Genomic DNA, 27,231 nt, shown 5'->3' with positions numbered 1-27,231 from the left:
TCTGACATGCACTGCTGTCGACACAAAGGGGTCCACCCTTCGAGGACAGTAACCCCATATTGAAGCTGGGCAAAGCATTGGAAAAAGGTATCCCAAGTCATGGAATATTACTCGGCCCTGATTTTCCTTGAGCACTTGCTTCTGTGACACCTGTGCTCTTGTTTACATTCCGGCAAGAACTTTCTAAGTGAGAAAGAGCCGTGGTCATCACTGTCTCCTTCAGCAAGAAGTAGGGGTGGGGTATAATCTGTCAATAAAGCTGAAGAGGCTCTTCCTGGCTGGTTCTGTGTGTCCTGCACCTTCTGACACAGGCTTTACTTTAATTGTAATATAAAACAGCAACCTTGGCAACTGAATTACCATGACTGCCTCAATGGCATTATGAGGGCTTGCAAAGGGCTCCATGATGGAAGACCAGTGGCTTCCATGATTTGGCTTTTATCAGATCTGTAATCTGGGGCCCCGCCAGGATTTCCTGGAAAGTAATTCCTTCAACTAAGCCCCTCCAGAAGGCTGTCTTACCGAAATGTCCAGTTGTAGTCATCTGACACCCTCTCCATCACGTCGAACAGAGCCGATGGGGCGCTGCAGATGGGCCGGTTCCAGTTGTCTCTGATTCTCATGTACAGGTTCCGTGTGTAAAAGTTCTCAAAGTTTTGATAAAGCGGCACAAAATCCTGTTGTAACAGAGGCAGAAGTTTACCTTTGGTCTCCTGCTTTTTGTACTTTATTTGCATTGGAAGGCTGGAAGAGCCATGCAAATCCTCCATCTGCAAATAGTTTTTGAGCAACGGCCTATCAGTAACGGGACAGACAGGTGGGTCCACAAATAACTCTGTGAGGCCTCTATTCCCAAAGAGCTTACATTTGAGTGGGAAGAAGTAAAAAAAAAATGTGACACATAAAGGTAGCAAGGGTGACAGTGCAATACAAGTCCCAAAATGAGTGGTGGAGACAAGGAACCCTGCAGGATTCCATCTGAAAAGTAACAATAGATGTTTATGTCAAAGGAGTTTAGCTGGAAAAAAGCAGTCAGAGGATAATTCAGTCTTAACTTTTTTGAACATGAATATCCCACTCATGTTTTCAGAAATGTGGATGAACTTGATCTTGGACCTATCGGCACAACTCTTGGCAGTTGGCTGGCTGTCATATAGCCGAGGGCCTAGAAACCTGGTTGACAAGCGTGTGAGGGCACCTGGCTTCTCCCACAGTCGAAGTAATAGCACTGTTTTATTGTACAAAAGGTTATCCATGCATGAGGGGTTTGCAATCTGGCTGAGCTTAAAGCAAGACATATCTAACTTTTGGTCATCTAACTCCTAATAGTACAAAGCAGAAAATACAAACTTTGGTCTAAGCCAAGTACTTCGGGCATTTGTAAGATTAGATCAAGACAGAGTCACATCTTGCTGGAGGAATGAAGGTAGCTTTATGTAGGAGAGGTCTTGGAGCTGGGCACTGAAGGTGGAGTGAGATTGCTTGGGCAGGGATGCTAGGAAAGGGCACTCAGGATGAATGGATCTGTGCTGGAAATGTAGTGTGTATTTGAGAAAAATGAGGAAAAATAAAACGAGACAGAACTTGTCATGCTGATCAGAACCTATAATGGCTCCCACCTCATTCAGAGTCAAAGCCAAGGTCCTGAGGGGTCTGCTCCCCGTTACCTTCCCGATCCCATCTGCTTACTCTTCCCTGTGCTATGTTAAGGCTGCAATATCCCGTTGGGCACAGAAAGTGGGAACTCAAGTGTCTAGATGAAGAACTCACACATTATCCTGGAGGCAATGGGGAAGCGCTGAATAACTGGGAGGAGTTTTGTTATTCTCCCATTCTCTTTGAGTTCTTCACTCTCCTTCCCTTAATGGAATAGAGCTGATATCCTGAGGGAACAAGGGGGACCAGGGGTAAGGCTTTGTGGAAGACTTTCTTGTGCTACTGGTTTGGTCTACTCATCTCCTGATCTGGTCCATTCCAGAGGAAAATATATAGAATCTGCAGGTTTTGATGGCTGATGGTTGCATCCAAGCCACAGTCTTTTTTGTGACATCATTAGGTTTTCAGTGGCAATGGCATCATTGCTGGGGGGAAATTGTGATTATCTATAAGAAAGAATGTTTATAACCACATACTGGGGGACTATCTGTTGCATGTAAATTTGGAGGATGAAAAGGCAACTCTACTGGTTACATTTGTAAGTTGAAAATCTCATACCAAATGCATTTGTCCTCAAGTAGCTAAGTATCCTGATAGAGGTTATAATAATTATACCCTTTTATGGTCTAACAGGGAAATTAACATATTTTTGAGAGAAAAGGAGATTATGCAATTTCAGGAAAATCTTTTCCAAATGATTTCCTCTTTTTTTTTTCCAAACTGTTTACTGATTTATGGATATGGATTACTCCATATCCCTAAATGGATTACTCCATATCCCACAAATGTTATTTGTGTCCTCCTCTTTGTAGCTTTTATTTCTTATTTGAAATGACATCATATAAATTCATACTATCATGAGAAAAGAGAGATGTAGGTCTGTAAGTACTATTTTTGGACTCTGGATGGAATTATAGTTTTAGATTTTTTTCGAGAAATCTTAGTCAAAATAAAATAAACAGCTGGTTCAGGAAAACACTTGGTTTTAGGTAGGAAAAAACCCAAATATTATGTCTACAATATTTTTTTAATATATATATATTTTTTTTTGAGAGAGAAAGAGTGCAAGTGGGGGAGAGGGGCAGAAGGAGAGAGAGGAAAATCCAAGCAGGCTCCATGCTCAGTGCAGAGTCTGATATAGGGCTCAATTCCATGACCCTGGGGTCATGACCTGAGCTGAAATCTAGAGTCAGACTCTCAACCAACTGAGCCACCCACATACCCCTATGTCTACAATATTAAAACACAATTTCAATGTAGAACCACAAGATGATAGAACCACATGTAGAACCACATGATACCAGGGCAGAGGGGACACGGAAATCATAGAGTTCAAATACCCGTTAGACATGGGAGGAAAACAGACCCAGCAAGGTGAGTGACTTGAATTCTGGCCAGCCTCTGGCTTCAGTCACTTTCTCAGGAGTCACTTCAGAGTGACTTCAGGCTGGCATCTGCCCCACTTGGCCAAGCTTCCCTCCAAAACATCAGTGGTAACAAAAACCATAACACACAAAATGGAAAGCTAGAGCCAACAGATTGCCAGACCATGGAGGAATGTCCACTCATCATAAGCAACTTGGCATTAACTTGAGGAAACAACCTAGGGCTTTTCATCATTGATGCCTCATAGATGTATGCCATCATAGCCCCTTGAGGGAAGGTGGGAAAACACTCCATGTTGTCCAAACTTTCTGACTCCTGGCTCGGAGATCCAGATTTTCCACCTATGAGGAAATAGGCAGGCAGCTTTCTATTGAGATAAATGCTCTGAGGGCAACATACAGGGATTCTAACTTATTCTGTGGGATCAGAGAAGACTTTTTATCTAGTAGGAATCATCTTCACATTCAGTAGGATTTTTTTATAAATTAAGTACTTGAAACTTTTCTGCCAAAGGGATGGGCCAGTTTTTTAACCATGTAGAGCCATTTCGTTGTGAGTAGTGTGAGTGCTAACCCAGATCTGAAACACAAGCTCGGCAGTCTATGTGTCCCTGGGAGGGAACTACTTAGAATTCAAGGTCTGGTTCAGGGAAGAATTGCCTTCTTTTGCAGCTTTGTCCTGTTCTTTCTCTGTACCTGTGAGGCTTCCTGCCTCTGCATGGGTGTATTTTCACCCCACCCCATTCCTTTGAGTACCAGTGAGGTTTCTTCAGGAGCAGTCAACACCTTCCTAAGGTCAATGTCCTCTAATCTCAGGTAAGCCTCCCACAGCATTTTCGCTCTACCAGAAAATGAAACTGGACTAGATATTGCAAAAACAGGAGCATTGCAAGATATCTTTATCCATCTGTAGATTCAACTTGTCACTTGGCCTACTCACTACCTTTATTTTTCCTCCTGACACAAATGGCTAGATGTGAGAGTGAAATTTGGGCCACAATTGTTTTGGGGGTGTGGAGTGTAGGAGGGTTGAGCAAAATCCAAAAATGCAGGCACAAAAATGTCTTTTGTTTCTACTGCAATATGGCAATCTTTCTTTTTCCACCTTTAAGCTAGTAGGATACTTTATAATTTTCCAAGTGTTATACATATTTCTATCCAACTTTTATAGACGAATCAATGGAAAGTCAGAAAATATGCAAGGAGTCATGAGTTTAATTCCCAAAAACATTTTCTGTAATAATTGAGCATGTACCTCAACAAAACAAACAATGAAATAACTAAGAAGGAAGCCAAATGATGCCAGGAAAAGTAGTAAGAAAGTGATGGAATATAGTTTAGCCCAAGTAGTTTTGTATATGCAGTATAGAGAAACAGAACCTAAAAATTAACAAATAAATGATAACTTGGAAAATGGGTATGTGGGAGAAAGAAACATTATTAAATTCTTCACCTGGTAGGCGGAAGACTCTAGTTAGTGAATAACTATCTAAATTCTAAATATATGTGTTAAAAATTCAAAGAGAACCATTAAAAACTGGTAGGGAGAAATACTATATACAACTCCCTAACAGTGATGAGAAGAAAAAAATGTACAACAAAGAAAATTCAGTCAAATGTATCAAAGGTATGAAAGGAAAAGTATTTAAAATAAAAAAAACCCAGAAAATGTAAATGTTAAATATAGAGATGGCAGGAATAAGTTTAAACACATGAGTAATTAAAGTATTAGGTTTAACCACAAGGAGTTGCCAATGTCTTTTTCACCTACAAAAACAGCAATTTCCTATGGTTCAAGAAAGTAATTGCTCATAGCTTATATTATTATTTTTTTAAACACAGAAGTTTTCACATGTGTTTTAAAATAAAACTATATGCTGCTTATAAGAGACCTACATTTTCTGAAAACGATGAAGACTGAAATAATGAGATGGCTACTGAAGAAAAGGCAGATGTATAAATACTAATATTGGACAGAGCAGAGTACAAGGAAAAGCAAATCTAGGGAACAAATACACCAAGAACTGTGAGAGCCAGGATTATATATCTGACAGTTACACTGAAATACATAAGAAAAAGAAAAACTGACAAATCCATACACACAGTGGAAAACATTAATACTCATTTCTCAGAAATTATAAGCTTGAGTATACAAAAAAAGAAGTAAGTCTAGAGGATTCAAATAACATAATTAGCCCATTTGTTCTAATAGACTTGAAAGACAGTATACAGTTTTTCATGGCGCATATGTAAAGTTACTAGAAATTCCAATACAACTAACTGAGAAGCTGTGGAGCTAAGGAGAGATATTCATTAAGGTGGTAGCAGTTGAAATTAAAATATTAAAATATCAACAGCTTTCCCATATGCCATCAATAACTAATTAGAATATGGGATTCAGAAGGGCTCCTTGGTGGCTTCAGTCAGTTAAGCATCTGACTCTTGATATCAGCTCATGTCACGATCTCGCCATAATCTTGCAGGATCAAGCCCTAGGTCAGGCTCCACACTAAGTGTGGAAACTGCTTGGGATTCTCTCTCTCTCTCTCTCTCTCTCTCTTTATCCCTTCCCTGCTCATGTTCTCTCCCAAAATAAATAAATAAACATTTAAAAAATATGGGGTAGAGAAAAAAGATAGTATTCAAATAATACCACCATCGAAAACTTGTACCCAAATAATGATCATAAGAGGAAATCTAAGACCTTAGAATAAAGAACATTATAAAATTTTATTAAAGAACATAATAAATATCTAAATAAATAGAGAGTCGTATCATGTTTATTAATGGGAAGACTACTATTCAGGTGTCAAATTTTCCAAAGTTCACCTATACCTATAGATTTAATATTACCAATCAAAATGGCAAGTTATTTTTTTTTAATTCGATGCCTGAAAAGCTAATTCTAAAGTATACACAGAGAAAAAATCTGTAAGAATTACCTAAAAACTTACAAATTTACATGAAAAAATAGACAAATGGATCAATAATTCAAATCAGTGGGTAAAAAAATGCAATTAATTATATTGAGACAATTTAAAAATCTTTAAAAAGAATGTTCTACCTCACACAATACATAGAAATCAATTCCAAGTGAATTTATGGGTTAATGAATAAAAACCACAAATCATAAAAGTACTAAATGACATTGTAGGAAAATTTGTTTTAACTTTAAGAGTAAAAAAATGTCTTCCTAAACATGATTAACTCTCCCTTCCCAAAGAACAAAACTAACAACAAAGAAAAGGAAATGTTAGATACATAGGACTTAAAACAATGAAATGGCTGCATATAACATAGAAAACATTAGAAGCCAAGAAACAGAATTAGAAAAATACCTAAAATCATTTAATAGGCAAATTATTGATATAAGGATATATAGAAAGAGAGATCAGTGAGAAAAAACAATTTAATGAAATTAAGAGCAAGGGATATGAATAGGCAATTCTAGAGGAATACGTCTAAAGCACTAATAATCATGTGAAAACAAGCTTAGTCTCACTGTTAATCAGGAAAATGCAAATCAAGACAAGAACAAAAAATGTTAACCTATGAGAATGGCAAAAGAAAAAATATGTTGATAACATCAACGTGTCAAGCTCTGGTGAAGAGACAAGCACTCCTAGGTACTGCTGACTGGAGTCTAGCTAGGCAAGCTTGTTGAAAGGCAATTTGCCAATCTCTCAGAAGTTAAAGTGTACATTCCTTGAACCCAGAAAGCCACCTCTAGGAATTATCCTTGAATAAATACATATGCTATTCATCGAAGAATTGTTTGAAATAATAAAATAATAAAAAAGGAATATAATCATATATCCACATTATGCAATACCATCATGCAAGTATTAAAAGGAATGAGGTAACCTTGTACTGGCATGTAAAGATCTCCAGATAAGAGTTAGGTGAGAAAAAGTAAGTCACACAACAATGTGTATGATATGATCCCATTTATCCCATTTACGAAAGGACAGAGTAAGTGCAAATGAACCTTTGTGTGTAATTACATGCATGAAAAAGACAGGAAGAATGCAAAAAGAGATTGCTTTTGCTCATTATTTCCATGGTAAAAAGGCAAGGAAAAAAAGACACAAGTTTGAGAGGAGACTCTTCATTAGGGCTTGTCATAATTCACCCATGTGACACATTGGCTTAGTATTAATTGGTATAGATAGCAAAGCTCTACCTTATCAAAATCAATTAACTCTGCCTGCCTACTATTTGTAGATTCCTTCTTGCAAAGGGAAGCAGAGAGGCCTATATTGTAAAAGAACTAAACAAATGATTTAACTAACATTTAAATGATATTACGTTGTGTGTGTAATGTGTGTGTGTGTGTGTGTGTGTGTGTACACATAAGTATATATATATGTATTTGTTTGGATAAATGTTGACCTGAGTATTCACTGTATGGGGGCTGTGATCTGATTTTACTGATGGTCTTATTTCACAAAATATTTCTAGAACTATCATTTTGGAGCTGTTACAACCTATGGTACATGCTTCCCTGCTAGGAGAAATTGTGGAAAATATTCATCCCTTGCAGGGCGCATTTGCTTTTTAGAAGCAGTCAGAAGGTATTTGGAACCAAGCCTATTTGGGGATATTGGGGGTTTCACTGGCCAGCAATTTCTGCTGCATTTAAAGCTATTGATTTCTTAGCAATATTTAAATCAAGGAAGTGAGGGAGTGACCATTTGTATGCCCAGGAAAGTCTGAGAAGCATTGTTCTAAAACACTGGTTTCTAACTTTGGCTATACCTGGGAATCATGTGGGAAGCTTTTATGAACCCCACTAAGGGTGCACCACAGGCCAATTCAATCAGAATATTTGCAGGCAAAGCCCAGGTATTAGAGGCTTTTAAAACTTCTCAGGTGATTCCAATGTGCATCCTAGGCCAAGAACCACTGGTCTAATATTACCATCTCACAAGCTGCTGGTTAATATGTTATGTTCCCAGGGAAACCCCAATGAAAGCTCTCTGAGTTTGGACTCACCCAGGTCCAAACAGGAAGACCAGAGCTTGGGCCATCTGTGTGTGTGCTTTGGACAAAACTCATACTCAGTAACCTTAATGGAACCCATCCTTCAAATTATTCAGAAGGAAGTCTCTCTGGGGGAATCCTGCTATCCTATCAGGACGCAAAAGGGAAATTTTTAATTTATGCGAACATTTGGAGATTCGTCTTAAAATTCTTTACAGTTACAACTTGCTGAACACTCTGTTTCATGTGGGAGTAAAAATCTCTGGGGATGGGCCAGAAATGTCTGGGATTTACTTGTAGGGGCACTGGGGACTCTCTGGATCCAGTGTGAACATGAAATTGCACTGAAATGTTTTACAACAGGCTAGTGCCATATGGAGTGGGTCTTGCTGAACCAGTTATCGAAACATAAGGATTGAGAAATGGGGCTGTGCTTGAGGTTTTTCAAGTCTCTGATGTTGCTTGACATTCATTTGGGTTTATTTGCTGACATCCTCTTCTAGATTTTGCAAAGTTAAGTTGTTGCATCATTGAGAAAGTGATTTATCCAGAGGTCTTTAATAAATTGTAATTCACTGCTGAAGTGGTCTTTGGTTTAAAAAAGTCAATGTGTCCCCAAAATTAAGAGTTAAAAGGAGAACTTATGCAAGAATATTTAAACCTTGTACCTGTCTGTATTGTCCTTTTCCTTGCCACTGTATTCTGATCGTTAGTGGAGTCTGTCAGAAGTGCAGGTGCCTTGGGCCTATGATCTTTTTTAGTGCTCTTCTGGAGGAAGATTTTTATTTTTGTATTCTTTTCACTTATTTTGTATTAAGCGAATCAGTAATGAAGTGATCTAGATAAGGGAATTATCAGAGCCTCACGTTTTGGAGTGTTAGAGCTAGAAATCAAAAAGAAGAAGAACACAAAAAGATTCTAATTTGGGGCATCACTTTAGTTGAAAGGATGGTTTGGTCTGAGAGGAGTCATCCCAGTGAGAGAGAAGATAGGAAAATTGAATTAATGAATTCTTGTATTTGATTAAAAAAAGAAAGAAATGAGGGGATGAACATGTCAATTAGTTTGACTGTGGCAATCATTTTGTTATGTATATTTTAATCAAAATATCATGTTGTACACCTTAAATTTTTACAACTTTTATTAAAGATAAAACAAATAAAAAGAATGCACATAGAGGGGCACCTGGGTGGCTCAGTCCCCTTAAGTGTCTGACTCTCGATTTTAGCTCAGGTCATGATCTCACAATTCATGGTGATCGAGCCCCACATCGGGCTCTGTGCTCACAGTGTGGAGCCTGCTTGGGACTCTCTCTCTCCCTCTCTCTCTCTCTCTGCCCCTCTCTGCTCTCTCTCTCAAAATAAATAAACATTTAAAAAAAAAGAACTCACATGGAGTAAAAGAGTGTAATCAGTAATCAGACAGCTGCTTATGATCTTTCTGGAAAACATAATTACTATTCTCTACCACCACCTCATGGATACACTTTTCCTTAGTGTCATTTTGTTCTTGGTTGGTTGTTCTTATGGGACAACTTATTCTGCACTCTCAGTGGCCAGAATGGAATATATTGCTCATGTCTGCTAGAAGAACCAGGAGTCACTGGAAAACAGCCTGTTTCCAGCAAGAGACTTTAAGATGTGCCTCAGGTAGCTTATTAACATAAAGCAAGAGTACTGTCAGAAGTACAGGGCTGGGGGAAATATTAAAAGGATAAAGGTCAGCCTGAAGTTAGGGTTTTTAGTGACCAAGTCCCATCAAAAAGAATATAGCTACTGCAGCCATTGTTACTCTGGAAGGCTATAAATGTCTAAAGGGGCTCAAAAGGAAGGAACACATAATAAAAAGTGTGCCATGTGAAAGGTATATCCACCAAGATGAGTCAATTGGCTGATGCTCTCTACCTCACAGAGGTCAAACAGATGGGAAATCATTTATTTTGTAAAGAAATGCAAGGCACTGATTTATGTGATGCACTGTCTCCCTCCTGGGAGGAGGTTGGAGCAGTTCTTGAAGCCATAGTGACTGGTGCTGCAATACAGGCTGCTTGTGCTCAGTGTATCCCATTGTTCAGGACCAGGCACCCCTTCCCCCAATGCCAGGAGTGTTGGAGGCTGGCAGCTTGCTGAAGGAAGCTGCCTGGCTCAGGATCACATCCTTCTATGGTGGTTAGCTCCCATCTATCTTCCTTGGAGACTCCACACCCTTCCCTCAGTGAGGAAGCACCCTCTCATCTCCAGGGCTCCCTGTGGGATCCACTGAGGCCTTGTCTGGGACTGCATCACAATTCACCTGCCTTATCTTGCTCCTGTATCTTGCTCCCTTGCAGGTGTACACGTGTTACTTCCAAGATCACTCCATAAAAACCATTCTGCCCTCAACTCTCCATCTCAGAGTCTGCTTCCCCGAGAACCAGTTTGCATATATATAAAAATATGTTCTGCTTGAAATGTAAGAAATTCTTTAGAAAAACCAAACTGACTAGCCCTGATGGGTTGATAGAACAAAAATATTGGCACAGGTCAGAAAATAGATGGCAGAGCTGAAGCCTAAGCCTGCCAAGGGATGCCACACCTGAGAAATTTACATTTGACTCACTCTCTGTCCTAGTAAATATTCTGAAATGTGCTAATTTATTGTGCACCAGTTACCTACACCTAGGGAGCAGGCAGATTGGTGATAAGAGCTTCTAGAACAGACAGCTGGTGTCAGGGAGGGGCTGTGGGGATCCTTGGGAGAATGGCCAAGTGGAATCTGCTTTCTCATTTCAGTCTCCCATTTCATCATCAGCTCCTACTAGATTTTACTGTTTCTATATTCTTTGCCACTTAAGAACCTGTACATCCTCAAAACCGTATCTGTGGACATCTTTTTGCCAACATAAAACCTTTCCATTGTGATGGGTGTACCACTACTATTCTCGTTTCTGACCAAAGTAGAAATTTGAGATTACCCTAGTTTCTTCCCTATATCTTATTTTCTATACTTGCAGCCGCCAAGACTTGTTGATTCTACTTCCTAAATATTTCTATAATTCCCTTTTCTTCATTCCAGCTACCTCTTCCCCAGTTTAAGCACAAATATCTCTTTCCTAAAATATTATAAGGTTTTTGAAATTGTCACTTTGCTTCTAGTCTTGAATTGGAATTTTATCTCTTACATCTACTAAATTCTCTAAAGTTCTTCATTCTCTTCTCTTCCTTCCTCTTTTTTCTCCATAGACCTTCCTTGGGAGATTTCATCTACTTCTATGGCTTTGATGTTGATGTGCTCAAGATATTCTAAAGATCCCACAGTATCCACAATATCCATATGGGACTTTTCGCTGAGGGTCTAGACCTTTATATCTATCTGCCAATTCTCAACCTCTCAAAAAAAAAAAAAAAAAAAAAAAAAAAAAGGCCCCTTTCCCCTCCAATTGGATCTTTCTTCTCTATTCCCCATTTCAATGAATTCCACAGCCTTCTTTCTGCCCAGCTGTCTAAGGCATAAACCTAGGTGTGGTCTTTGATTTGTCCATTTCCCTAATTCCCCAGGTCAAGCCAATCATCCCTGACTCCATCTTCTTTAACATCTCTTGGTCTTATCTCTTACTACCACTCCTATTATAACTACTACCCTGGTCTTACCCCAAAGTCTCATCTAGCTTTTTTGTTTGTTTTTTTATTTGTTTATTTGTTTTTAAGCTGGATTTCTGCATCAGCCTCTTAACTGGTTTTTTTGGTCTGTGCTGTCCTCCTGCAATCCCTTCTTCATAGGCCAGTGAGCATGGTCTTTCTAATCTGTAAATCTGCATTCCTCTGCCTGAATTCTTTCAATGCCTACCCATTGTTCTTATAATAAATATCTTTGGCTTATAGAAACCCATTATAGTGTGGTCTCTACTTGCCTCTCAAACAATCTTTCTCCCCACATACTCCCACTGTCACTTACAATAGTCCAGTCATTGGAATTCCTCAGTTTCTTGAATGTACAATGCTTTCTCTTACCTCTTTCACACCATGGTTTCTTTCCCTATGTTCTTTACTTGGCTGTGTTTAAGTCTCCATCATGTGGAATGATCTATGCCCATAATCATCATAGTATTTCAAAGCAATTTTTAGAAAAAAGGAATTCAGGGCATCATAAATCATTTGAACCGATTTAGAAAACATGTTAGGAAGATTCAGGCTCTTTGCAGATAACTGAATATTTTCCATGTTGTCCTGATAGCTCTGTAGACTTTTGTGGGCTAACTATCAAAAGTATCTAGATTGGGTTCTAAATTGGGGTGTTTTTGCACTTCACGAAGCATTTGGCAATGTTTGCATGCATGTTGGATTGTCAAAGTGTGTGGTTGGAGCACTGGGTGTTGTATGGAAACCAATTTGACAATAAATTTCATATTAAAAAAAAAGTGTGTGGTAGAATGCTAATTCACTGATATGAATAGAGGCCAGGGATGCTTTTAAAAATCCTACGATGCACAAGGCAGCCTCTCCCACCAAAGAATTATCCAATCCAAAATGTCAAATGGTATTAAAGTTGACAAACTTTGACTATAATGAAATTACAGTTTCATATTTCACTCAGGCACACTTTTCTATTCTAGAACAAAACATAAATAATACTCATCTTGCAACGAGAAGACCAGCATACAGTCCTATCCAAATGCCTTTGCTCTTATATTTTGATTTTTTCATTTCTTTAAAATGGTATTTTAGGAGCACCTGTGTGGCTCAGTCGGTTAAGCATCTGACTTCAGCTCAGGTCATGATCTCCCAGTCTATGAGTTCAAGCCCTGTGTGGGGCTCTGTGCTGACAGCTCAGAACCTGGACCCTGCTTCAGATTCTGTGTCTCCCTCTCTGTCTGCCCCTCCCCCACTCACACTCTGCTTCTCTCTCCTTCAAAAATAAATAAACTTAAAAAAATTGTCTTATAATACCTATCTCATGGGATTGTTATAAAAATTAAATACAATAATGTCTGAGAAAACCCTTAGTTCAATATCTGGTGAATAGTAGTTAGTTGCTCAATAAAATACTTAAAAAAAAAAAAACAAATCCAACACATAGGGTATGGGGTTTATTGGGTGGAGATGAATAGAATTTACCCAAATGGTTTCTGAGAGCATCACTCTTTTTAAGATCTGTACACGTATCACCACTTCTGAGAACATTTAATAGAAGAATATGCATTGACAAAGATCCAAGCACGTACACATACATACTTTTTGTTCTTCTCGTTCTACGGCTGCATTGCACTTTTCTATTCCACAGTTCCTCAGAAAGTCTCTGAAATAGCCAAATAGGGTTCCAAGTCCATATCCCAAGTAAGTGAAAACCATAACATGAAGAGGTGCTTCCTCAAAGGATTCAACAATTGGCTTATCGTAAAAATGTGGTTTCCCATTTTGCTAAAACACAAAAGAAAATAGAAGGTTAGTTCTCTTCTATTGCAATAAAATATAATACTTAAAATTTTGGACTTTCAAACTTTTAAATTTCAAAGGACATGTTTAAGATCATAAAAAGTGCTTAGAGAAAAGTGGAATTGATCATTAAAGAGGGTAATCAGAAAGTTACATTTTATTTTACAACCCCCTAATAAAATAATTGATTCAGGCAAAAATTCTCAACAGATGCTAAATCCATTAGGTGGAAAGTTAATGAGGAATATGGTTTTTGCAAGATGCCAAAGTATCACCCCGTAGGTTACCCCCTAATCACAAATCTGAGGTTACTACCTTGACCAGGTGATCAAATTACATCACCAATGTTGGAACAAGAGCATCTGTGCTCTTATCATAATGTAATACTCAATACTCTAATGATACATTTAACCTGAGTTTAGTCAAATGTTTATATCTAATATTAATTTCACAAGAAATATCAGGATCAGGATAAGGGAATGTGGTAAATGACTTCATGAGGAAACAATAAGATAATCCACAATGTGCACAGCAAAGGAAATTATCAACAAAATGAAAAGGCAACCGATGGAATGGGAGAAAAAAATTTGCAAACCATATATATGATAAGGGGTTATATCCAAAATAGATAAGGAACTCATACAACTAAAAAATTCTTATAAACCATGTTTAAAAATGGGGTGCCAAAGGAGGGGTGCCCAGGTGGCTCAGTCGGTTAAGCATCCGACTCTTGATTTCAGCTCAGGTCATGGTCTCGCGGTTCATGAGATCGAGGTCTGTGTGGGGCTCCGTGTGCTGACAGCATGGAGACTGCTTAGGATTCTCTTTCTCCCTCTCTCTCTGCCATTCCCCCACTCATGCTGCTCTCTGTCTTTCCAAATAAATAAACTTAAAAGAAATGAGCAAAGGACCTGAATAGACATTTTCCCAAAGAAGATATACAAATGGCCAACAAGTATATGAAAAGTGCTTAACATCACTAATCAGGGGGACGCAAATGAAGACTACAGTGAGACAACACCTCACACCTATTAGGGTCTGGGTACTCTCAAAAAGATAAAAGATAACAATCGTTTGTGAGGATGTGGAGAAAAGGCAACACTTGTACACTGTTGGTGGGAATGTAAATTGGTACAACCAATATGAAAACATGCAACCCATATGGAGGTTCCTCAAAAAAATTTTAAAAATAGAACTATCACATGATCCAGCAATCCCACTTCTGGGTATATATCCATAGGAAATGAAATCAGTGTCTTGAAGAGGTATCTGCACCTCCAAGTCCATTCCATCATTATTCATGAGAACCAAGACACAGAAACAATCTAAGTGTCTGTAGATAGATGAATGGATAAAGAATATAGAGCACTGTGGAATACTATTTAGCCACAGAAAGGAGGAAATCCTGTCATTTGCAACAATATAGATAAACCTGGATGACATCATGCTAAATGAAATAAGCCAGACATAGAAAGACAAATACCGCACAATCTCATTTATATGTGGAATCTAAAAGATCTGAACTCACAGAGGCAGAGAGTAGAATGGTGGTTGCAAGGGGCAGGAAGTAGGGGAAAGGGTGAGATGTTGGCCAAAGTACACAAATCTTCAGTTACGAGGTGGATAAGTTCTGGGATCTAATGTGCAGCATGGTTACCACAGTTAATACTGTATAGTATATTTGAAATTTGATCAGTGTATCTAAAGTGTTTCACCACACACAAAAAATGGTAACTAGGTGAGGTGATGGATATATTAATTAGCTTGACTGTGGTAATAATTTCACAGTGTCTACATGTATCAAATAACATTGTATATACAGTTTCTATTTGTCAATTATACCTCAAAAAGCTGGAGAAAAGAAGAAAAAAGGGGAAAAAAAGGGTCTGTGGTGGAGGGGACTTTAAGAGACACAACCCAATGCTGTGTGTGTTCTTTCATTGGATCCTATTTTCTTGTTGTTGTAAAAGCCTGCTTAAAAATACATAATTTGAACAACTGTGTAAGTCCAAATGTGGCCTGGGTATGTATCTTATTAAGGAGTTATTGTTAATTTTTTTAGGAGTGACAGTAGTGTTATAGTTATGTGGGGAAATGTTTTAAACTTTATAGTGTATGCTGAAGTATTAGGGGAATGAAATGTTATGACACCTGTAATTTCTTTCCAAATTAAATACATATGAAGCAATTTGGGGAAAATGTTAATAACTATTGAGTTAGGTAGAGGTTATATGAATGTTTGTTATTTTTTAACTTGTGTGTGTGTTTGAAATTTTTTATAACAGAAAGTTATAGGAAGTATTTCTTTATATTAGGTGTCAACATTCCAGTGGAAAGTCACTTTTAGTACCAAACCATTCTCATTCCTGCTTAGTTGATTTGCATATAGTAGCATAATCAATATTGGCTCAATGGATTAGTGAGTAAATTATTCCTAAGGATAATGTTTAATTAAATTTTAGTCTTTAATAAATATTTATACATTCATTCATTCTTTCATTCAACAAATATAATGCAATGCACAGATTCTGCATTTCTCAATGAGGACTGATTTAACTACTTGGAATATATAACTTTTAGTGACTTACAGGAAACTGTCTAATGCCTACTAATATTTAATGCATTAATCTAATTTACACATATATATTTAAATGATGCATTATATGACATCATGTTAATTGGAAACATTCTTTTTGCTACTCTCATAATCTCTGTTGTTACTACCAGCACTGTTTGATTCCATCAACACAGTTTTCTAGAACATGTCACCTTCCTTTCCTCTATGTTGCTTGAGCTGCAATATTATAGGATCTCTATGTGACTTAGTCACTGGAAGTTTTATCCCAAGCCACAAAATATATGACAATCAAAAAAATCTACCTGTAGGGGCCCCTGGGTAGCTCAGTTGGTTGAGCATTCGACTCTTGATTTCGGCTCAGGTTGTGGGACTGGGCCCCATGTCAGGTTCTGTGCTGAGCATGGAACCTGCTTGAGATTCTCTCTCTCTCTCTGTCTGCTCCTCTCCCCCACTCATGTGTGCTCTCTCTCTCTCTCTCTCAAATAGTAATAATAATAATAATCATAATAATAAATGTATCTGTAGATGAATATTTATCTCCACATAACTTGTTTTTAAAGCAATTTAAAAAATCTTTTTATAATGACATTGAACACTTAAATTGTTACATCAAAACTCCATGAGATATTATTCCTTGCCTCCTTATTTATCCATTATATCAGGTTACTTTTCTAGATACCCAAAACTAACATGGATGGATGTTGCTCTTGTCTCACATGTCTTCCCCAAACATTACCTGGTGGTCTCAAATAATGACAGTGAGATAGCATTGCTTAATATGAGGTCTTGAATGAGAGGTTATAATCAATGTCCTATATTTGGGATTATAGAGTATTCAATGGGTGCCAACTGTGAGCTGACTATATGCTATGTTCTGGGGATACAAAGATGAACAAAACAGACCAGGTCCCTGGCTCCTGATTTCTTGACCTCCTTCTCACTATGTCCTCACAGCAGTCCTGTAGGTCTGGTGCATAGCTGATCTTACTACTGTAGTGCCAGTCTTTGGCTCCTTTCCCTGGCTCTATTCTGTGTTTGACCTTTGGACTGCATCTGTCTCCTGCGTTTCAAATGACCTCCTGACTCAGTTAGGAACCATCTCCTCGTTCCTTCCACATCATTGGGACACACAATTAGCTTCCTTTCTTCCTGGATTTGTCAGAGTCCAGAAAAAGGGACTGAGATCCTCATGAGGAGGAGTTGATAAACTTCTGTGACTTGTTGGTACAAGGTCGAGGAAGAGGAAAATGAAAAGTATCTGCAAGGAGCATTATGGTATTGTTGATAAGAAGACAGAGGGAATTAGAAAGGGGTGCTGCTTATGGGGGAAGACAATGCTGAGTTGGAGGTGGTTATGGTTCTCAGAAGTGGGACTGTTTGACGGGCAGTTAGAGATGCAGGGAAAGAGAGAGGCCCTGGCTGAGACAGAGTCAACTACTATGAGGTACAATTTAAGCCATGATTGAAGGTGAATGTGATAAAGGACTAATTATAAAGAGAGAAGAACAGTAGGTCTGAGACAAAATTGGGGACCATAGGGAAAGAAGGGTGAGTAAAAGGGGCCAAATACAGGTGACTTCCAGAAAACTGATTTAGTCTGCTCACAAATTAACCACTTTGGTTGATTTCAAAGATGGCTAAATTATGTAACCCCATGTAAAGAGATAAACTTCCAGGCCATCCTGTGAAGATCAGCAGAAGATTCTCCCTTTTTACTTTCCTGGCCCTATATCCATTTATGAGCTCCACATGTGGCCAAATCAAGCAACACATTTTCCCTGAAATCCATGGGAACTTTCTGCTTACATTGGCTCTGATGCAAACCTGCAGTGCACACAACAGTCTACCTAGATGCAAATAACACTCTCAGTTGGGTGCACAGCCTGAGCTTGTGTAACTATTATTTTGCCCCTGTGACTTGTTCTGGAAGAAAGTTATAACATAAAGAAGAAATTTTCAGCAATGCCCATCAGCTCCAACCAATATCAACTTTATTTTCTCTCATATAACTTGATTTATTTATTTTAATTTAATTTAATGTAATTTTATTTGGCAGGGAGAAAATGAGATATCTTGATGGAGAACAAAGTTACATGGAAATATATAGGTCTAAACAGATGGAAAGCAACTCATTTACTATATCCCTTTATTTAAAATTGAAGTCCATCATAGCTCTTGGGAAAGATTTCTCAATCTGGGGTTGGATAGTTATTCTGAAATATGAGATTTTGTCTTTTCAAAGTAAATGAAGCATTAAAATATTGCTTAATAAATTTTCTGGCCAAATACTGACACAGCATGGTAATCTGTAATGTGCTTTACTTCTCTGTTCTAACTTTTCCTTCATAGCCTTGAAAAGAAATAGATCCTGAGCCACCTGGCCCAGAGCACCTGCTCATTTGGGACATTGTGACACCCTGAGGTTTGTTCACCCTGAATTCCTGTCACATCTGGAAATAAACAGGGTGTTGGGGCATGCTGGGAGGATCCACTTTTACAGATGACTAGTCTTCCATTCAAAGTAGCAGGTCTTTTGTTGGCTGCCTATTGTAGACAGTTCTAGGTTAACATCAGAGGGAATATGAACTCAATAAATACAGTCACTTTCTCCCAGAATTGTTAATGTTATGGTGTATGTGGGAGGTGGGGTGAGGACGGGAAGGGGAGTGAACAAAAATGACCACAACATAAAACAAAAAGTAAATGTCATAAAGATGCCACAAATGGAGGGACCATATCATACAGGGGGAATCAGGGATGGCTTCCTGAAAGAGGTGGAATTTGAGCCCAGTCTTGAAGAGCTTAATGGTGGACAGCCCTTGGACAGCCATGAGACTGCCAGGGTTCAAATCCTGGTACTTTCATTTGCTGACTGGATGACCTTGTTCAAGTTCCTTAATTTCTCTTGTCCTCAAATTCCCCAAGTGTACAATGGAGCTAATGAAGTTGTTTTGAAAATTAAATGAGATAATATATGCAAAGTACCTGCCGCAGAGTAAGTACTCATGAAATGTTAACGATTTTCATGAAATCTGAATAGAGAAGAGAGATGAAACTGTTAGACTAAAACATTTAGGAAAAAAGGGAAAGAATATGCATAGAGCCCTGGCCAGTACTTCTACACAGGGAGAACTGGGCGGAGGAGAATCTTCCAGGAGACAGCAAATGTGGGAGGTTCAAGGGAAGGAGAAGAGGGGAGTTGGGACACTGGAGCTGAGGAAGACCATTGCATATGTGGTGTGCTGGTGAAGGGGTGGGACAGACAGGAAGTGGTGGCATTGGGTACTAATAGTAAGGGGAGCTACTTCTTTGGGAATAAAGAAACAGAATATTTAGGAATTTAAGAAATTACCCAATAGATTAAGGATAACTGGAGATAAAGGGAAGAGATAGTATAATTCTCAGAACAGGGCCCCTGAGGGGGATGGGCAGAAGAGCACATGTGACTATCTTGACCAGAATGACACTGAGGGTCTCAGTAGCATCCCCTATGCAACCTCCTCAGAATTTTGGAAAGAAAGAAAAAAAAAAAAAACACGCTGCAGGCTTTTGTTTTGCTCTAGGTCCTTAGAGTGGGATAAAAAGGGATGAACAAATCTGGAATCAAGTTAATTCTGTAGATTAAGCACCTACTCAGAAGCGAGCTTTTGTTTTCAGACTGAGGCAGTCCATGGAATTTGGCACATTCCATTATACTGCTGTGTTGGTCCATGGAAAGAAAAACCAAGATGAGAATGAAGGAGCTGTCAGGTTTTGGTCAGTAGGAGGGTAGGAAGTTTGGGAATAAGACAGTCTGGGATGGCAAAATGCTGAAGGGAACTTCTAGCACCGGAGATAAAGAAGAGGGCCATCTTCTTTTTTGAAACAGGATGTATGCAGAATTTCCCACATTATGAGAGTTGGGTAGATAGTCCTGCGAGGTCTCCTGGGTAGAACACAAACTTCCAAGGATACTGCATTTTTAGGAATGAGTGTCTACCTACATTGTAATAGCTAAGTTTTGAGCAGAGAAACAGAACCACTGTGAATGATATGGAATAAGAGATAATTCTAGAGATGATGTTGTACTCAAATGTGGGAAATGGTTAAAAATTTATGGAAGGCGAGACTATTTCCACAGTGGTGCTGTGAAGAGCTTCCATAATCTGTTTTAGCAGTAAAACAAGCATAACTCATAAAAATTATAAAAATGCAACCATTTAAAGTACCTGGAAATGGTCTTAAGGACATACAGCAGATGAAGAAATATTTGCTTACTGCTAGTGTGTGTGTGTGTGTGTGTGTGTGTGTGTGTGTACGTATGTGTGTGTGTGTATATATATATATATATATACATATATATATATACATATATATATATATATATATTCTTTTTTAAAAAAAAATTCTCATCCCTAAGGTAGTAAAATTTAAAGCAGTTCCTTCTTCAGTAGAATCCTTTTACTTTTACTCTAAAATATTTGAGTGTCTTATTAATTCCAAAGTTGCCATTTATTTCTCCAAATACTCCAAGTATTTATTTCCAAAATACTTTGGAATGTCAATTATATGAATGATATAGCCCCAAAGCTCATGAAAGCAGAATGATACAGAAATGATGAGAGTACACAATTCTACCTTGTTTGGAAAGTGCTTTATACCTGAAAGTTGTTTGGGTATATCAAGAAATGAGTACATTAACCACAGCCTTATATTATGTGTTTGGTAGATTAAATGTTTAGAGATGCTTTATAAAACTCATATGTCCCAGTTTAGTCTATGTCCTAACATCTCATTACAAATAAGTGAGACACTTCTGCTTAGAGTATGCCATTTGATTCTATATGTAGATAGTCATGTTCAATTTGGGAGTAAGCACCTTACTAATAATTTTATTTCTGATTTTTAAGACACCAGGTATAATTAATCATTAACTACTGGCAACCCCTAGATTAAGATGTTCTACATGATAGAGCCAAGTGGAAACCTCTTATCTAGGGTATTCCAGGAGGGTGGCTAGAGTTAAAGAAACTGAGTTGCTCAATCAACAAAAATTATTCAGACCACTGAGATACACTAACATATGACAACTTAGGTTAAAATTATTTTTATACAGTCTTAAAACTCATCAAGCATCCAGTCTACCTAAAAGATTTTGTTATTGTTGTTTTCTCCTATTTCAACACTAAACCAAGCCTTATTAAGTGCCCGTGTTACCAAATACTCTGCCAGGAGACCGGATGTGCCCACAGATAGACTACAGGCTGACAGATGTTAACACAGGGAGATGTTCAGGGTACTGTGGGAACTGAGAGAAAGATGTATCTAACCCTGGCTGGAAGAGGTAGGAGAGGCTTCATGAATGAGAACACAGTTGGCCAAGGGCCTGAAAGATGAATGCAGAAAGGATAAGGGCAGTAAGAATGGATAGAGAGAAAGATCCCCAATATAGAACTGAAAGCATCAGGGGAGATGCTCATCAACCTTTCTCCTGGACCACTGCAATCACCCCCTGGATGGTCTCCTTATTCCATCCTGACTCTTCAAATTTTCACCGGCTTAGGTAACTTAGCTATAAAGTCCATTTATAGCAGTATTTCCAAAGTGCTCCCTAGAGATGGCCATTAACAAAAAGGGTTTTGGAAAGGCTACATACCTCTGTGTCTCTTAGGTATTGATAGTCTATAAAAGTTAGAATATAAGAGCCATCTTCCTCATCCTTCAATGTTCTTCCCTATTGCTAGCACACAGCTTCCCATGGTAGGTGCTGACTAAAACTCGCTGATTGAATCAGCTTATTGAATGATATCAAAATAATGAAGTGAAAAACCATTTAACTTTAGGAAATGCAGCACATATATCAAATGTAATTTTTTGCCTTTCATGCAAATCTACCTAAGCCATGACAAAAACTCTCTCTGGGAAGTGGTGGTTTCTAGCATGAAGCTAAGTGTCTTAGCAGAGAAATGACCTGCCTCAAGTTCTCTGATTTGCTTCAGCAACATTAAACTTTCATTCACAGCTTGATTTTTATCCCCTCCAAATCTTTTCTCATGAGGCCACTTTCCTGTGATTTCTTCAGTTCTTACTCTTTTCCCTACTTGCCCTCTGCTGCCACTCTCCCTTATCTCCACTCCACATACATATATACCCTTTGTCCAAAGTTTGAGTCCCAGCTCTGGCTGTTTCACTTTGTAAAAAGATCCAGCATCGATGTACTCACTGCATAACACTGTCATTATACTCACTCCGTCATATTACAATAATATTTTTAAAAGAGAAGTCATTTAATAAAAGGACAGAAAATAAAGGATCACTTGCAAAAACAATAGCTTTCATTATCTTGCACTCAGGCCTTTCAAATATTTCAAATATTTTAACCCCGTTGTTTGTCCAGTGTGGCAAAGGCTGGCTGTTCACCAAACCCATTTCTCTTTCCTCTTCCTCCCAGCTGGGCTACATTTCTCATATCCCACCCCCATGTGACTGAGTGATGGCCAATGTGAAATGGCACTTCCATGCTTGGCCCATAAAAAAGTCTATCTCATGGTCCATGGTCTTTCTCTTTCCCCTACTGCCCTCTGAATGGTGATAGCCAAAGTGACCCTGAAGCCACATATTGAAGATTGCAGAACTTTTGTTAGCCTGGTTCTCTGAATAACTACGTGGGCAGAGTCCTCACAACCTCCTCCTCCTCCAGTTTCATATCACTATCAATTAGACTTACTACAAATGAGAAATAAACTTCTATTAGGTTATGTCATTGAGAATTGGTGGCTCATTTATTATGACATCTAGTCTTATACTATAGGAATTCTTTTAAATTTTGTTGTTGTTGTTGTTTCCAACCCTTGCTTAGATGTATTTGAAAGAAGTCTAAGAACTGAGTCACCCCCTGAGGAAACGTGTGTATCAGGACCCATCTGGACTGACTAAAATTCAAATTTAAATCTGGGGAAGCTTATGCCAGAAAATTCACTGAGTCAAAGATTCAATTCTTGATTTATTGAGCATCTCTGTATGTTAGGCAGTACATGATGGGAAAAAGGATGTTACCTGATTTAGGCTTCAGTGACCACAGAAGTCAGAGAGACAAGATTATAAACATGGAACTTTTTCAGGGGATAAGATTTTTATATATTAACTACTCCGATCCTTTTTTCTAGCAATGAACAAGTTCCGTTCTTGTGAGGTTAAGTTTGTTTTCCATTGTCTTGACTTTTCTCTTTCACCACCTGAGAAGGTAGCCTGTCAGTCAGGGCAGCTCATGAAGACAGCCATAGGCTTCCAGAAGGTACACCCAGATTGGGAAATGAAGGGCTCAAAGAAAAGGGAGGATTGCTTGGAGGGGTGTAAAGAGTCCCTAGCAGAGTGCCCAGTGAATATCTGCTGTAGAGATGAGTGAAATGAGAGAGAGAGCAAAAGAAAGAGAGACCGAGAGCACTAAGACCGAGAGCACTAAGCTGGGAGAGGAGAGGAAGGCCTTCTGGGATAGGAGGACTAGCATGGGCATTTGCTGGTGGGTGGAAATGAGAGGAATAGAATCTTGCACAGACCTCTGGCTGGACCTCATGTGTTACCTACTTAGAGATGAGATATATGGCACCCACTGGAATTGAATGATCCTTCTATGGCAAGGTAACCTAGACTTTCTGTTTCAGATAGCAGTGAAAGAAAGGTGTGCCTTCACTGGGATGCCTGTTTATCAGAACTGCAGGAGGAACACAACGCAGAAAAACTTGGAGGATCCCCATATCTAACCTGGGATGACAGCTGGAGAGGAGGCTCTAAAGTCAATTTGACATAATTTAACTAGGAACAAAATGGCTATTCTTCACCAAACTGCAGTGATTGCATTCTTCTGATACTATTTACAACCAGCTGGCTTACTTGAAGAACACAGAGCTTTTATTAAGTTATCCTGATAAACCAAAAAAACAATGTACCAGTGATTTAATATCACTGAGAATCACTACCATCTATTATCTTCTTGATCAGTTATGTGTCATGTAAGAAGAGTGCCTCTTTCTGAGGTGCTCAAAGATTTTGTGGCCATGATCTTATTTATTTACATGATATTCTTAAGAGGGAGGTGGTGGTTAACTGTAGTAGAATTAAAATTATCTTTACTTAATAATAGAGACATACAGCAATTATGGGGAAATTAAGCAATTCCCCCAAGGTTATAAGGCAGGACAGGTCAGGGCAAAGTTGAATTTTTCAACTTTACAATAGCAAGATTGAAGAAGAAAAGCTTGAAGTTAGACCTTTGATACAGGATCTTTGGAACATATTTCAGAAATAAAATAGCTATAGGACTGAATCCTTTATCTTTCCAGGTAAGTACCAGTAGCTGCAAACACTCTGTGGGAAGGCTGCTACCATGTGCATGTACCTGTACTTGGAGTACCATTCAGGGAGTCTCTCTTATAGCCCATCTTCATAGAGTTCACAGGCTAATGGGGAAATAAAATATGCATAGAAAAACATAATATTTCAGGACTAGAAAGAAAGAAGTATTCAGTAGCAGCATCTAATCAAGTGTGTAGCAGTGGGAAAAAGCAAAAAGGGAGTCTGATAAGTCATCCCATACTTATACATTTGTTCATTCATTCATTCAACAAATGCTGCTGTGCTAGGTTCAGGTGACATCGTGGTGACCAAAAGGGTCACAGCCCCCCTGACCTCATGGTCTATATGTGTGCTGTCCAATACAATAATCTCTAGCCACACATGGCTATTTACATTTAAAATTAAATAATTACAATTAAATAAATTTAGAGATTTAGATCCTAAGTTGCACTAGTCACATTTCAAATGTTCCATGTGGCTAATGGCTACCTTATGGAAGGGAGCAGATATACAACATTTCCATCACCAAAAGAAATTCGGTTGTTCAGAGATTGGCCAGTTGTGGCCTATAGGTCATATCGGGCCCACCAACTACTTTTATAAATAAAGTTTTATTGGAACACAGCTATACCCATTTGTTTATATATTGTCTATGGCTGCTTTCATACCATAACGGCAGACTTAAGTAGTTGTGACAGAGACTGCATGGCCCACAGAGCTGAAAAATATTTACTATCTGGCCCTTTATAGAAAACTTTGGGAACCCCTGGTCTAGATGGAAATATCAATACAGAACAAATACTTACCAAAAGGGAAATGCTGAATAAATGAGTGCTGTGGCATGGACAGACTAGGGATCTGACCTAGTTCAGGGAAAAAAGAAAGGCCTTCCTAAAGAATACAGTGTTTAAAATGAGATCTGAATAATCAGTTGGAGTTTACCAGGCACCATTTTCCCAGCAGAAGAAAGGGCCTGAAGAACTGGGGGGTGGGGTGTGTTTGGCAGGCATAGAGAGCACAGTGAGGGGACAGGCATGGGTAACCATCATTTCTGGGAGGGGAACTCTATCCATTGTGTCTGCTGCTAGCACACCAGTGCCTAGAATGACATCTGATATGTAGTAGATATCCAATAAATATTTGATGAATGAATGAATGAACGAATGAATTGCCCAGGGAGGTTATGTAGAGCTCAAAAACAGAGTTTAGCACTGCAGCCTTGATCCTAACAAGGTAGCCACTGAGGAGTTGAAGAAAACCCATGGCTTAAGAACCTGATCAGGGGCACCTGGGTGGCTCAGTCAGTTAAGCATCCGACTTTGGCTCAGGTCATGATCTCATGGTTCGTGGGTTTGAGCCCTGTGTCAGGCTCTGTGCTGACAGCTCAGAGCCTGGAGCCTGCTTCAGATTCTGTGTCTCCCTCTCTGCCTCTCCTCCACTCATGCTCTGTCTGTCTGTCTCTCTCAAAACTAAAATAAAACATTAAAAAAAAAAAAAAGAACCTGATCAGATATGTGTTTTCCAAAGGGCCCTTGGAAGCTGGGTGAAGAATGGATCTTTAGGAGCACCCACATTCAGTGATTCACAGAGATTTGTGGTCATGTGGTTGGTAATTTTAAAGTCTTTCCCACATCCAGCATGGAAGATTTAATGAAGCAAACTTACTCAGTTGATTTTGAAATTTTGAATTTATCAAAAACCAAAAAGGAAAGAGTCACTTCAACTGCATGGGAATGAACCAACAACACAGGTTGTGCTTTGACACCAGGTGAGGTGTACACTGTGGTATTTCTTTACCATGCCAGGCACCCAGTGACTCATAGGTGAGTTATAACAAGGGTGGGGCTTTTGGAAGGGCACAAAGTGTGGTTCTGGGAGTCATTTGGCTGAGCTCAGTGGACTGAACTTGGATTACAAACAATGGTTTTTCTCTTTGAAGCAAACTGAATCTATTTTTTTCTTTTGTACCTCAGTGATGCTGAACTACATATTTGAACTGCACCCAAAACTTCCTGTCCTGTGAAGCTAGACCAAACTGTGCCTGACATTCAGCACCATGAAGAAGCAGAAGGCCCTGTCATCTAGAAAGAAAAAAACTTGCTAAGGATTCAGTTGCTGTTCCTTCTCTATGTGTTTATTAGTATTTGGTTCATGGTTACACATACCTATTCTCCTTGCTTTTCTCCTCCCTTTCTTTGCCTGTCACCCTATAAAACCACACATTTTATGCATGTCAAGAGCAGTCTGGAACCTATAACACGGTTTACCTTTTGCTTGTCTTTGAAGACAGAATGTGTCCTTAAAGAGATAATGGTTAGTTGAAAGTATATGGATTTCCTGGCTGAAATCTTTTGTTTCCATTGAAGATAGCACATACCATTTTAGTTTCCATGAAAACCTTTTGCTCTGTGGAAAAGTAAGTATCCTGTATCCAAACAATAAATTCACCAAGAATATGGTGTCATAAGCAATTTATTTCATTGTTTTAAAAAAATCTGATAATAGCCATGGTCATAGCTATAATTACCTGATTAATTTTTCTTACCATGTGACATATAATGTAGAAAAAAGTAACTTCCCCAAGAGCAAGGCTAATCTTGGCTAGTTTTTATCTGTACTCTTGAATCAACTAATTAAGTAGATTCAGGCATTTTTAGCCATATCATAGTTTCTGAGCCCTAAGTAGTGAATTGGTGTGAGGCCTGAGTCCTTTGGTTGGTATAAAGATCATTTACACTTAACAACAATAACAACAACAACAACAACAACAATAAAAACCCACTGTGTTCATGACCTGATTTTTTTCAGACTTTAAGTCATTTTCTCAGACCACCATGTGGAGTAGTTCTGTTTTCAGTCTGTAGGCTACTGATTCAGTGATCTTGCT

At 38.6% G+C, this 27,231-nt stretch overlaps 1 protein-coding gene across 1 annotated transcript in view; it reads right to left on the bottom strand.

Annotated features, from left to right (window-relative positions):
* The window catches only part of SPTLC3 (serine palmitoyltransferase long chain base subunit 3), a 131,076-nt gene that overhangs the window by 87,832 nt on the left and 16,013 nt on the right, over positions 1-27,231 (bottom strand). Inside the window, exons 2-3 of the mRNA XM_049651143.1 lie at positions 13,235-13,420; positions 523-677 (exon numbers count right to left, since the gene is read on the bottom strand). Of these exons, the coding sequence (XP_049507100.1) occupies positions 523-677; positions 13,235-13,420 (341 nt within the window). The remainder of the gene's footprint in view (positions 1-522; positions 678-13,234; positions 13,421-27,231) is intronic.

Source organism: Panthera uncia, assembly GCF_023721935.1.
Source record: "Panthera uncia isolate 11264 chromosome A3 unlocalized genomic scaffold, Puncia_PCG_1.0 HiC_scaffold_11, whole genome shotgun sequence".
Lineage (NCBI taxonomy): Eukaryota > Metazoa > Chordata > Mammalia > Carnivora > Felidae > Panthera > Panthera uncia.
Note: the sequence above shows the minus strand (reverse complement) of the source record. Positions and strands in the feature narration are given on the sequence as shown.